The 14,545-nt window shown below is 35.0% G+C and overlaps 1 protein-coding gene across 1 annotated transcript in view; it reads right to left on the reverse strand.

Annotated features, from left to right (window-relative positions):
* Window positions 1-10,240, reverse strand: part of gas2l1 (growth arrest-specific 2 like 1) — an 83,437-nt gene extending 73,197 nt beyond the window's left edge. The window contains exons 1-2 of the mRNA XM_039769901.1: window positions 9,802-10,240; window positions 2,511-3,324 (exon numbers count right to left, since the gene is read on the reverse strand). Of these exons, the coding sequence (XP_039625835.1) occupies window positions 2,511-3,197 (687 nt within the window). The 5' untranslated portion in view covers window positions 3,198-3,324; window positions 9,802-10,240. The remainder of the gene's footprint in view (window positions 1-2,510; window positions 3,325-9,801) is intronic.
* Window positions 10,241-14,545: the final 4,305 nt, after the last annotated feature.

Raw genomic sequence — 14,545 nt, forward strand, 5'->3', positions numbered from 1 at the left:
TGGGCAATTCAAAATTAAACATCCCACAGGCTACACTGCTGTGACATCAGTTTTGCAGGCAATGTAGCAAATGTGAATTGAAAACACTTGAAGGAAAATGCTAGGCGAGGTCTTTAATGTGAGCCTTTTTGTCACAGCGCATTTTTGCAGCAGAGTTTGCCTTGGACTCTTAAGTTATGCCTTCAGCCTGGCTCCTGCAGGCTCCCATGTGATACCGACAGTGGTTTAAGTTACACCTGCACAAGAAGACTAATTGGATATTTGGATGTTGCAGTGTATGATTTGTGGGTTTGGAAAAAAAAAAAAAAAAATTCCTGAAATCTGTGATACGAGTGTCAGGACCACCAATTAATAACCTAAAATCCGAGACTGTCACAGAAAATTGGGTATTATTTTTATGGTTCAGTTATTTTACTTCTGTAACAGTTGAATGTGGTTTTGCAGCCACAGATTAAATTTTCCTCAAGAATTTCTTCATACATTTCTCAAAACATGGCAGCAACTACATCTCTCAGAGTGCAAATCTTTCTCTCTTGTGGTTCGCTATTTCCCTCTGCATCTCTGTCACCAGCTGACATGTTGACTAGTTATTTCTCCATTGCCAATTTTGCCTGTCTTTCATTATCTTGGTTTAAAAAAAAAAAAAATTAGATATATATATATATATATATATATATATATATATATATATATATATATATATATATATATATATATATATATATATATATATATATATATATATATATATATATATATATATATATATATATATATATATATATATATATACACACACATATATACACACACACATATATACATTTACACATACACACTGTGGGCTGGCACCCTGCCGGGGTTTGTTTCCTGCCTTGCACCCTGTGTTGGCTGGAACTGGCTCCAGCAGACCCCCGTGACCCTGTAGTTAGGATATAGCGGATTGGATAATGGATGGATGTATATATATATATATTACTTGGATCAAGTACAGTAAATAGATGGAATACAGTAGTGGCTCTGAAAATCCGCCACAGTCTCATTTTATGACAACCTAGAAAAGTGAACTCTGCAATTTGTCTTGCCACTCTTGCCAAGTGTATGTTTAAGCGCTTCAACAGAGAAGAAAAAAAAGAAAAAAAAAAACTGTACAAAACAAAAATGTCAACTTTCGTTTTGGGAGCACTAGCAGCTAGAAATTCAATTTATAATTAGTTATAGCGGTTCTTCAGATAGGTAATCAAATTTGTGGTGTTGAACGAGTCAATTCTGCAGTCTCCTCATATTATCAAATTTTTGCAGGTAGAGCAGATATCAACCCTGTTGTCATCCTTTTTACAGAGAATTATGACCACACAGGCGGACATGCTGCTTTAGTAACGATAGTTACCTAATGAATAAAGAACTGGGAAACTCCTTTGTTTATAGTGTGTGTTTTTCTGCTGTGGCTTATAAACTTAATGTCAATTTACAATAATGTCTGCCTCATAAAAAATGTATCAAAATTATTCAGCGAACTGTAATGTTGGCAAAACCTTAATTATCAGTTGACAGTACTGGCCAATATATACACATTGGAACAATGCTGGTCAATAACAGTTGCTACAAGCCATGGCAGAACTGATGATGAAACAAAATTGTAGATAAAAAGGTTTAAATTATGCAGCCCAAAGTTTGAGACAACTGGCAATTAAGTACCTGTGGAAAATGTCACAACTCCACCCATGACAATTAATGGCACAAACTACACAGAAAAAAAGTTAAATGAAATGTAACAACAACAAGAGAGTTTAAAGCTATAGAAAAAGTACAAATAATTCAACTCTATTTTAAATGACAAAAAATTCCACTTCTGTGCCTTTCTGAATACACAAAAAACAGAAATAAAAAAAAAACCATCTAATTAAATTAGATCATTTCGAGATAAAAGGGCTCACAGATTGTGAAACTGGTTGGAACAAAACCCTGCTACTACATGAGCACCCAAGGACGGTTAAGGGTAACAGCTGAGCATAGACTTGGTTCAAATTCATTCTTTCGTGAAAAATCAGCAAATATCTGGTCAGTTTATATCTGTTGGTCATTTTTGAACTGAGAGAAAAAAAAATGGTAGATTCACATTTCTATTCAGCTTCTCTTAAAAAATGTAAAGTACTTCTAATCTAATTCAAATTGGTAAGAGTGGGGAGACAGCTTTTGAGTGAATTAATAAAGGGGAGAGGGCATGAATTTGAATAAATGCTTTGCAAATCATTTGATTTTCCTCAAGGATTTAAGGCAAAGGTAGCAAACAAAATATGAAAACCATTTTGAAGCACTAGGACACCAACAACACTTCTTACCTTTTTAGAAATAATTAATACCATGTTTAAAGCAACTGACATTTTAGCATTGCATATTTGCAAGATTCAGAACTGATGCAGAACTATTTAGAACTAGATGAGCTGCTGATCATACAAAAATAAACATTAATTTAACACATGACTAACAAAAAAAAAAAAAAAACTTACCAATTCATCCAAATTACGCATATCACAAAATACCCTCCTCTGAAGCCTGTTGGGGTAGTCATTTTTGTATGAACATGCCTCTTCTCGGCTGTTCTGTGGAAACTCAAAACGTTCCTGGTTCTCTTGATCACGAATCTCTTCTTCAATTTCTTCCTCCAGCTGAATAAGCATAGGGGCCAGCATGCCAAATTTTGCCCCTCTGCGGGCAACCTCTAGTAGACACAGAACAACATTTTTCTCATTTCTTTTTAACACCAAGTCATTTGTCTCAAACATTAGGACATCCTGGATTCCCAGCTCCTGTCGACACCAGGCAATAAAGTTGGACACATTGTCCCGTGCCACAAAGGAACCTGGCACAACATTGCGAGACTGAGATAGCACTTCTCTCCGGGGCAGTTTTTTCGACTGGGCAGCCTCTGGGTATTCAAGCTCAAAGTCACGGGCTGCACGGTTCACATTGTTAGCATGGCGGCAAAGGGCGCAGCCAGTCTCAAGGGCCTCTAGGAAGTTATCCACTTGGATATCCAGGTCATACAATGTATTAAGCCACTCAGCCAGATCCTCCTTCATAGCATAAAGATACTCCTCACTTGATTTAAAAGGTCGGATGCTTTTCGAAGCTGCCGACTGGATGTTGCATTGATCTGCCATGTTGGGAATTAGAAGAATGGGTTTGCATCTCATGTGGAAATATTTATTGTATCTTTATCATCAATGTTCCAGAAATGTTTTCCTTGTATTCCTTCGTTCAAATATGCTGCTCCAGACTCAGTTGCTCTCTGTCACTCCCTTAAAAAGTTCTTGTCAGGCACTGAAGGTAAAAACAAATTAGGAAAAAAAAGTCAAAACAGTCACCACAAAGTAAATGATTAACACTTAAGTCACTCATTACCCCCAAGGATATAGCTGCCATTGCAGAGGCACCTGGAATAAATTAAGCTCTATTTATCCAACAGTCATTACTTTCTTAAAAGGAAATAAAAGAAAATATACAAATTTGGGGAAAAAAAAATCTGTTGAGTTAACATTATGACGATTAAAACTTAATCATGTTTAAAAGTTAAAAATGGAAAAGGAAGTAATGAAGGTATAGTAAGTAACAGGGGATGACAGAGGTCTGGTGGTGAATGACTTAATACAGGAGTTATTTTTTATTTTATTGTAACTTTCACAGTAAACACGATAACAGTGCATTTCATCAAAAAAAAAAATCTAAAAACAGAAAAAAGGTAAGACTACAATGTTTAAAACATTTTATCATTTTTACAATGCCTTAATCAAATTTAGAGTAGAGTAATGTGCCTATCACAAAACAAACATTATTTAAAAGTTAAACTATATGAAACAAAACCTGGTTATCTTTTTCTGACTCACTAGTCTCAGATGCCAGATGGTATTTTCAGCTGTGCAATTCAGTTGCATTTTTCTAAACATAACACATGTATATAGTTTATTTGTGTATACTGCTCTACATTAAAAACAAATTCAGAACACCAAAACAAGTTCACATGGGTTAAAAAAATATGAAATTTGACAAACTACTAATAAACTTATTATAGACAGGAAAACATAGTAGTCTGAAAGTGATTAAGTGGAACAGCTAATTTTCTCAACCAATTTCTCAAAAAATCAGTGACAGACAAAATGACTTGGTGAACAGAAGGAAAAAATGACCAAGTCAGACCTTGGAAATTTTTGTGGGGAATGTAAACACAAATTGATCAATCTCCTTTTCCATTCATCTCAATGCAGATAAAGTATGGGCTTCCAAATCACATACTCCAACTAATAAATATTTCATTAAGTTCTTTAGGTAAATATTTAGTTAGGTTCACCGAAATTACACAGTCAAGCTGTCACACCCTTCCTCTTCTTAATAGGGGATGCAAGGACAGATTGTGGGATAATTCTGTATGATGAACTGCAAACTGCTTTTGAAAATGTAAGCAAATGTACATATTTTGAAGCACGCATATTAGATATTAAAACTGGTTCCACTACAATTTTAGTACTAGTATACAGACCACCATGATCATACTCATCGCTCATGACTGAACTCCGCAGTCATTTTTTTTTTTTTATTTAGCTATATAAGCATGTATTGGAGGATTTTAATATACACATTGATGTGGAAACTGACACTCAGCAAAAGTTATGTATTTGTTAAACTCAGTATGTTTTTATCAGATTTTCAATGACCCAACTCAGTCAAAATTACACATTAGATCCAATTATTACTTAGAATTGAGATTCAAAATTAAATATTACTTCATTAAATTATTTCTGATTTCACTATTAATTACAATTGACTTGTTACCAATACACTCACAGATTAAAATAAGGACAGAGCAACATTTAGATTGTACCTCTGCATCAAAAATGTGTAGATATTTTAAGAAACGGAAGCATAAATGCAGAAAACGATTTAAATCAGCTAACATCAAATTATATAATGAGAACTTTAAAAGAGGCCTTGAATACAGTAGCTCCCTTTAAAAACAAAAGTGATTACTGCACATAGAAACTCACCCTGGTTTAATGAGAGTACTTGAACTCTTAAATTAGAATGTCGAAAACTAGAGCACAAGGTGGAGAGCAACAAAACTGCAGGTCTTCTGAATAACATGGACAGACTGCTAAAATGTATTTGTTCATGTGCAGCTTCAAATTTCTCATGGCATTTCCATGGGGTTTCCTCCAGTTATTCCAGTTTTCCTTTCACAATCATAAAGTTGTGGATGTTTGTTTAAATGATGAATCCATCTTGGCCTTGGATGAACTTGAGTGTAGATGCACACAGGAAAGGTCCCCTATCCAAAGCCATTTCCGAACTTGAACATGGGGCTGCAGGTACAGACTACAAGTCCTAAAACTCTGAATTGAATTAAGCAGGTTTAATAAGGTTATGTAAATATACTTATGTACTGTATTGCTGACAAAACTCTGCATGTTTCAGAATGAATGGGACCCTGATGCACAACAGCAATAGGCAATTTGATGTATCAAGACTGCATGGATATTACAAACTCTCAGTAGGTACCGAGTTCTGGTGTCCTTGGCCTCCATGATTTAAGTTTTTTCTATAGATTCAAATTAAGAAAAAAATAAATACAACACTGAATGTATTGCCTTTAAAGGTCCCAGTAGAAGCACAATTTATAGCTCTACAATGTAGCATTCCTAGTCCCATTGTCTAGCAATACTAGGAAATTTTCAAGTGTTTTCTTGCTAACTTCTATATGTTGTTTCTTCACTGAACTGTTCTTTAAAATTTGTTTTCTTGCTGTCTGGCAATTTTTTGATACATATTAAATATAAAAACTAAGAAACAGTGCTGATACACTGTACAGTATGCACTTAAATGGGTTACTTCATCTTTAATATCTTGATATACTTCTGCAATGACCCTTTTTGAAAAACTAGCTTACAACATCAATGTAACATGAACATTACTGAACTGACAAAAATCCTGTTATTTGCTATTGTAGTGAAAAGAGATTCTGTACTAAACAGAAATTACTTTAATCAGAACAAATCTTCAGCTACAAAAAAATGTCCCGTTACAAGGGGAAGGGGTAAAGAGTGAAAATATTTTTACATGTTGCAACGTTTGATAGGTGGCATTCAGTATAAATCCTTATGTTGCTCTTCCAGGATTTCATTGAGCCATGCGGTCAGTGCAGATGATCTAATCTAAACTAATATGAAAACTGTGTTTCTTTTTAAAGCAGCCAGGATTCCAGCAGCTGTTCTACCACAAACTTTCTTTCAGTTTGTATCAGCTATGACAACAGCATTAGATTTAAAAACATATCTTGTGAGGAAGGCTTATTGTTTATTGAATGTGATTGGTTTAACTTTAATCACTGGACTAAAAATTATTTAAAACACTATACTGTATAAACATATTAGAACTTCATTACAGCCAATTTGAAGTTTTCTTTCGGATCCACAAGGTGACAGTTAAACAGTCACAAGTTGCCAGTCCTGGCAAAATTATCTGGCAATGGGCAAGTATACAACTATGCCTGAAATAAAGCTAGCACGTGCTTTTAACAGATTAGCTGTTAACCTGTGTATTGAATCATTATCTTACTTTAGTGCACTCACAAGTGATAAATAAGTGGGAAATAAACAGCAGCTTTAGAAGGCCGAGCTCAAATTTAAGGCTGATTACTGTTTAGACATCGCTTCCTTATTCTCAAAGGATCTGCATGGTCTCTAGTCCTATGTCCTAAAGTAGTACAAGTTGGGATGACTGCCAATTTGAAACTGGATTTCCAAGCGATTGTGATTTTGGTGGAAATGGTGTCTCATCAAAAGATGGTTTGTGACTTGCAGCCAACAATAGTACCAAAATAGATTTAAACTTATTGAAACCCACTACAACTGCAATATATTGATTTAGAAAGTGTATAGATAAAGTTCTAAAACACTGATGCTTTTCATATGATGAAGTTTTCAAGCCATCAATCCCTTGATTTACTCTAATTTTATTGAAAACTGCACACCAGACTTAGGCTTTGCAAACACCAGTGCTGGCAATCGCTATTGTACTACTTGTTTATAAATTCCAACACTGCCTTTTACATTTCTCCAGGCCTTGCTATCCTCATGAACACCTACTGCTACAAAGGTACAGAATAACCAAGAATAATTGCATCATATATTTGGAATATTAAACTTTGTGCTTTAGTTTAAATGTTTAAAGTCATATATCCTTGACTGTAAAAGAAAATTGCCATTTCTCACCCTCTTATAGGAGTCAATGCAGGGCTAGAACCCTAATAAAGGATCAAATATAATACCATATTGGTAATCGCTGACCTTGAAATTGTCTAAAACGATACACCACATCCTTATGTTTGAAATGTGTTATTTTTACCCTTCTGGGAGTCGCTCTTCAACAGCTAGGAAAGCCGGTACAAAAATCAAATATCAAAATTATTATCATAATTGTGATGAACAACCTCAAAAATAGTATAAAACAACACTCCACGTGCCTACTCTTATATTATCAATTCCCCCTTTAATAAACTTATATGAAAAGGAATAACTTTAACCCTTCATATCCTATTAGAGTTTGAACCCCTGGGGTCGGTGGATGAGGCATGTATATCTTCAAGGCCTTCTGATTATTTTTGCTTAAGATAACTATTAGCTTTATCTCTATCATAAAGGATGTAATATGCCACACAACATATGGTCCAAAATAGCTTAAAAATTATAACCAGACATCAAGACAAGTCGAATGGCATATCATTTATGACTTTATGGCTGTTTTTGGTGAATCAAGAGGCACTGGACAGGGTTGGGAACACACTGAAGTGATTTCAAAGCATTCATAAGTAATTCACATGAACACAAATTATTACTGAAGCAGCTAATTCTCAACAAGACAAAGGTCAATTATTCATCTGTTCGGTACCCTGAATGCTGCTATATTCAAATATTTCTTGTATCTATTCTACCCACCTGCTTATTTCAGTAAGCATGCCAGGACACAGAAGACATGTTATTAGCAACTTAATGAAAGAGCATAGAATTGCATAATACAGATTTTACAAGAAACAAAAGGGCTGTAATTTTCCTCGAGTTATTTTTAAGACATAACTAGTCATGTGTTTTATATAATTTTGATGTCTGCAAGTACTTTGAAGAAAAGGCAGTGTACAGTAAGTAAGACAGCATAAGAAATGTTCTCTTTAGAGCAGTGGTGAGCAAACTTGGAATCTGCACCAGCATGAAGTAGTTGTTTTCTTCACTGCAGCTAAGAACAAATTTGTCAGCTTCTTTATTGACATTCAAAACACAGATACTTTTTCTTTACAATTCATAATAGTGCCTACTACTCAAATGTTTATGTTATAGATTGCTTTTACCAAGAAATGGTTTGATTCAGTTTACATGTTCTTCCTTTATTGATGCTGGTTGAAACTCAGTTTACTATTATATATTCAATATGTCAGTGTTTAACTTTAAATGCCACTTGTAACCTTTCTATGTGCACTTATTTTCTCAACAGAGTGTGACAAAGAATTAAACTAATCTCAGCTGCAACTTGCACAAAACAGGAAACAACCCTGGATGTGGTACCAGCCCTTTCACCGTCACGCTCATACAAGACCATTTTAAAAGGGCACTATTAATGGTGTGTAGATATCTTTAGAGTGGTGCCCAGTATATTCAGATCTGATTCCTGCCACCATATTGTAGCTATTATATTCTCCTTTTATACACAACTCAAGCATTTAAGGACTGGGTGCAAAAAACTACCTGCTAATTGAAATGAAAAATAAGACCTGATGATAAACAGAAAATCTACTATAGTTAGAATACTGAAAAAGTAATGGCTCCCAAAATGCAAAGGGATACAAGTGTAATCATTGGTTGAAATGGAGAACACCTGAAAGGCTTACTCCGCTACAGTTTGGAAAACATCAGAGAAAGATTCGGAGATTAGGAGGATGGAAAAATATAATTCAACATAACAATTGATAAACCTACATCTTATGCAGACTATTTAGTGGATCCTATGGTTAATATGGGAAATATGTAATTACTAGTTTATTTTCACAGACTTAAGTGGCGCCGTACTGTAAAGAGAACTTTAAAATAACACAGGCCAAGAAAACGTCTCCAGTTCGAGCCGGTGCTTAAAATGCGCAGCCACTAGGGTGACACTGCAATTCCAAGCTGATCTCATTATCTGTGGATGAGCGCGTGCAAGATCCGCCCAGGTGCTTGTTATTACGGCGAACCATTTCAAAAATAAAGAAATTTCAAAAGGTCATCGAGGAAGATACGAAACTGATTAACATGGTCGATTGTACTTTCTAGACATAATTGCTCGCATAATAGTCTCCGTATTGCTAAATAAACAATCGGTAAGGTAACTAATGCGGGTCAGGTCGACAAATAACGACAATGTTGCGTACTAAAGTTTGAAAAGTCTGACACTATTAACCCACTAAAGTACTGTTACAGAATGACTAACGGTGACGTGACGTGAACCAAAATGTTCACAGGACCCGAATAAAAATATTGACATTAGATTATTATTCACTATTGCGTTAAAAAAATACTGCTTGCCAATAGTTACTGGCCATAGTGAGCCGATTTGAAAGGTGCGGCCGCGTTAAATTCGAATGAAAAGTGTACTTTCGATAACCTGTTTGAAGAATGCCTCCGTCTTTTAAAAGAAAAACGCGGTACAAGGCAATAAAACCAATGGCCAAGATAAGACAAGTGAAAAGAGAAGCAAACGTCGCATTGCTTTTTGCCTTACCTGGGCAGGTGAGGTGATGAGATGCTAAGTTACCAGGTTAAAGAGCATGAGGATTTTCCGGGATTTCCAGCAAAATGAGTTAAAATAGTACAATAAAAACATTGCAAAATACAACATAAATTAAAAATAAAAAGTTAGGGAGTGTTATCCTGCCACTCCTGTCTCCTGTGGCCCAGACAGCGTCTTGTGGCCTCCATCACGTTGGGACGATTCTCAAATAAAGAAAAATGTTGTTAAAAAGCCCAACTAATAGTAAATAAAAACATATTCCTGTTAAGTCCAGAGACGGCCACCCTGTGAAAGAGGCCCAGTAGTCTGGATTGCCATTCCGCTCTTCCGCCCGTCTTTCTACAGACCCTTAAGAACAATCGAGTTTCTGACGGGAAAAGCGGTATAAAGTCTTAATGAGCCCATGTCAACAGTCCCCACCCCTTCTCAAAGAAACTGTACTCGTCAGCTCTTCTATCGGTTGCCTCTGGGTGTCTCTCTCTCTCTCTCTCTCTCTCTCTCTCTCTCTCTCTCTTTTGCCGGCTGCGTGTATGGAGCCGCCCTTCTTCGCAAAAGAAACTTTATTTTCACCTTCCCGGAGAATTCCTGAGCAGAATTTGCTCTCAATTTAATTTTTGGCTAGTTTTATGGCTAAAATGACGCTACGCGTTTTGGTTGTACTTCCAATGCGATACTATTTTCCTTCACCGTTAGCCAAAGTTTACAGTACAGTACGCGACCCTGAAAATGATTGAAATAACCTTTCGTATCGCATTGCGCATAATTAATCTCTTCATATTATATTGATAACAACTATGTTTTCAATCTGTCATTCTGTATACTGTCATTTATGACTTTCCCAACCTCTGCGCTCATAGGACGTACGTAAAATGAGAACACATTTGCTTGAAATTTTACTTTATATGGCTACATCCCATAGCACTTTGCATAAACAAGTCAGCTTTAGCTATCAAGGTTTATTTTATGTCTCCTGATGCTGAATGTCACGTGTTCACACCCATCCGTTGATCTTCTTTCAAATCCAGGTCAGGACAGCGAGGATAACGGGTTTGCTGGCACGGCTTGGGATCTGGAAGAGATTTTTCCCACGTTAAACAGAGTGCCTCAGTATGGAAAGCATTTACAGTAGCTATCATTGTATCTGAATTATTATTTTTTTTAATCCAGACACTCTGTTTCAAGGTCACACAGTGCAGAAGCCAGTACCGGGAGCCTTAGCGAAAGGTCTTAACCAGTACTGTACTGATTGGAGCGTCAGATCACCCACAAGGCACACACATTTTGAGAGGGTTAATTTACAACGGCCAATCAGCCTAACCTGAAAGTATCTAGAATGTGCGACATTTGTATTTAAAAAAAAATCCATTATATGTGTATTACAACACATACACATCTTAACAGATGTAATCACTTTATTTTAATAACAATGATTTATAATTGGAGCTGTATTTTTTAAACATAGTTTACAGCCTTCCTCTTGAGCCCTAAACAAAGTGAAGATGCAGGGGTGCTTTTCATTCTACCTTCAGAGAATGCTTTTCCACTCCCTATTAGCTCATTTCCTCCCAACTCTAATTTAAAATAATCTGATAAATGCATGCTGCAATGCAAAACTAACAGTGAACTATCAAGGGGAATTGTTACCATAAAGTCCTTTGTGACAGACTCCACTATGAAAGATGCTATGTATTGCTATCAATTCATGTATGAAAAAAATGCAAATGAAGTTGTGATTTTACTGGTGCCTTTAAACATTTTAAGCACATAGTATATATAAAAGACTGTAAATTCTGTAATTGAGCTACAACCACAAAACCACACAGGGACAGTTTAGAGTTGCTATTTAACATAACTTGAATATCTTTTTGATGTGAGAGGAGAACTGGGGTATCCAGAGGATAAAATAAAGACACAGAGAAAATATTCAATTTGCACACTACCAATATTACAAAGGGACTTGGACAGCATGCAGGCTAAGGCAGATTTGTGGCAGATGAAATTTAATGTAAGTAAATGTAAAGTATTACATGTAGGAAATAAAAATGTTAGGTTTGAATACACAATGGGAGTCTGAAAATCGAAAATACACCTTATGAAAAGGATTTAGGAGTCATAGTGGACTCAACACTGTCAACTTCCAGATAGCAATCAGAAGCCATTAAGAAGGCGAACAGAATGTTAGATTACTGTATATAGCACAATGTGTAGAGTATAAGACCAAGGCGGTTATATTCAAGCTTTATAATACACTGATGAGGCCTCATCTGGAGTACTGTGTGCAGTTTTACTCTCCAGGTTGCGAAAAGGACATAGCAGTGTCAGAAAAGGTCAAGAGAAGAGCAACTAGACTGATTACAGGGGATTCCTACAGAGAATAAATTATGAGGAAAGATTAAAAGAATGGAGCCTTTTCAGTTTAAACAAAAGAAGATTAAGAGGAGACATGACTGAAGTGTTTAAAATTATGAAGGGAATTGGTACAGTGGATCCAGACTGTTATTTTAAAATGAGTTCATCAAGAACACAGGGACCCAGTTGGAAACTTGTTAAGGATAAATTTCACACAAACATTAGGAACATTTTCTTTGAAAAGATAACCATAAACATGTGGAATAAGCTACCAAGTAGAGTGGTAGACAGTAGGACTTTAGAAACTTTCAAAACCAGACTTGATGTTATTTTGGAAGAATGAATTGTATAGGAACACCAGGCTTTGTTGGGTTGAATGGCCTGTTCTCATCTAGATTGTTCTAATGTTCTAACGTTCTATTATCTTTGCCAGGATTCAAACCCATGACTGGTGGAGCTTGGCAATGTGCCATCCTACTAGTAAATGTTACCCCACCCTGTTCCCAAACCCCCATTAATGTTGACAATCAGCTAAAACACTGAACAGCTGGTTCACAGTACTTCCTTTTTTCATCTGGTGTCTCGATAAGGTTGTATTCTTTTGTGTGTAATGAGCCAACATTTGCTGTTTTTCATTCTATGGGAGCATACAGTAAATGGTATGTAGTGATATCAAGCATATATTGTAAAGTTTTTCAATTTTAATGTTATTTGGTGTTTTCTGTAATCCAGATTAATTAGGAATAAGCATGTTAAGATACAAAATGACTGGTTCAGTTATTTTTTGTTTTATTGTAATTACATGATTTTTGTCAACATATACATCACACTGATATTGAAGAATACCATTTAAAAATAAATTATTTTAAATTGCAGAAAATGGGTTGATAAATATTTGAATAGAATAAATAGCCTGCAATTCACTGCCATCTTCCAAACAGGGCTGTTCCTTGCCTTATTCCTTTTGCTACTTATTCAGAATCCAAATCCTTATATCAGAAAATTCAGATTTTATGGGTATAGTATATGGAAGGAAGAATGTCACATATATATATTAGCATTACTGAAGACAAACTGAACATCACATACTAGTATTAGTTTACTAAAAATAAATAAACTTAATTAATTTACTACTATAGTTTTTATTCTACTTTATTACATTAAAAAGTAAATTAAGAAAAAGTCAATAGATGCACATACTGTATGCTACTGGTTTAATTTATGTAGTGTTTTGTACTTCACTGATTTTATTTTGAGCTCTCTGATAACCACATTATATTTGTATATTTGTATAGGACTTTAATTTGTAAATTAGTGGTGCAGTTTTGAATACAACAATGAGCTACAGTGAATGTCTCTTTAATTCTTTCTTCCAAAGGTTCTAGTTGTAATCTTCTTTAAATGGGATCTGGAGCCATTCAGATTTAAATTGTGACCTTTCTAAGTCTCAGACACTTTGACCTAGAAAATCACATAGTATTGTGTTTCTAACCACTAGGTTAATGCCTGTGATACATTCTGAGCCAGTATTCATGCTACTAAGCTGTCTATTTGAAGTTTAAATTACTGTATATTTACATTTATTGGCAGATGGTGTTTGAGATTTTGTATCTATGTGTGTTTACTTGAAAAATGTATAATTTTGTTAGAGTTTATAAATGTGTATGTGGGTATTGTTGAATGTGAAAAATTCAAACTGTTCAAACCAGTGAATAATTGAGTGTTAATTTGAGTTGTACAGTTCATAACTGGATGTGGATGTTTGGGATGTGCCTATTTTTTTTTAATAAAGCAATTTTTAAAAGTGCAAGTAGTAAAGAACGTAAACAAAATGTTACAGTATTAGGAAAAAGTAACAATAAATAACAGTCAAAGGCCAAGGCTCTATATAAATAAAATTTATTATTATTATTATTATTATTATTATTATTATTATTATTATTAGGCTGGTACCCTGGATATTTCACTGTGCAACAGTAAAACAACTTATCCCCTAACCACCTTTAAACAGACAGTGGTTGTCGGCTCCTTCTCCATCTATTGAATTGAATTTCAGGTAAATGTTAAAATCACAGATAAAATTAAGTTAAAGAAATATACACATTAATGTAATGGTTGATAAGGTTCTATTAACTAAAATTGCTCAATCACCTGGTAAACTGGAGCATGAATATTCAATTTTGATTTCATTGTGGACAGGGGTTCCTTCTGGGAATATTTTCAACACTATAAAGTTACTCAGTTAAGCTGACTGATATGTTGAAATTCTCTTGTTATGTAGTAACTGTAATGGAATAATGCTGTAGGTTAATTGATGTTTTTACTCCTTACAGTTTGGGTAGGCTTTCCAGGTCAGCATCTAAAAGTAAATGAGGTCTTGTTAAAC

This window comes from Polypterus senegalus, chromosome 11, assembly GCF_016835505.1.
Source record: "Polypterus senegalus isolate Bchr_013 chromosome 11, ASM1683550v1, whole genome shotgun sequence".
In the NCBI taxonomy this organism is placed as follows: domain Eukaryota; kingdom Metazoa; phylum Chordata; class Cladistia; order Polypteriformes; family Polypteridae; genus Polypterus; species Polypterus senegalus.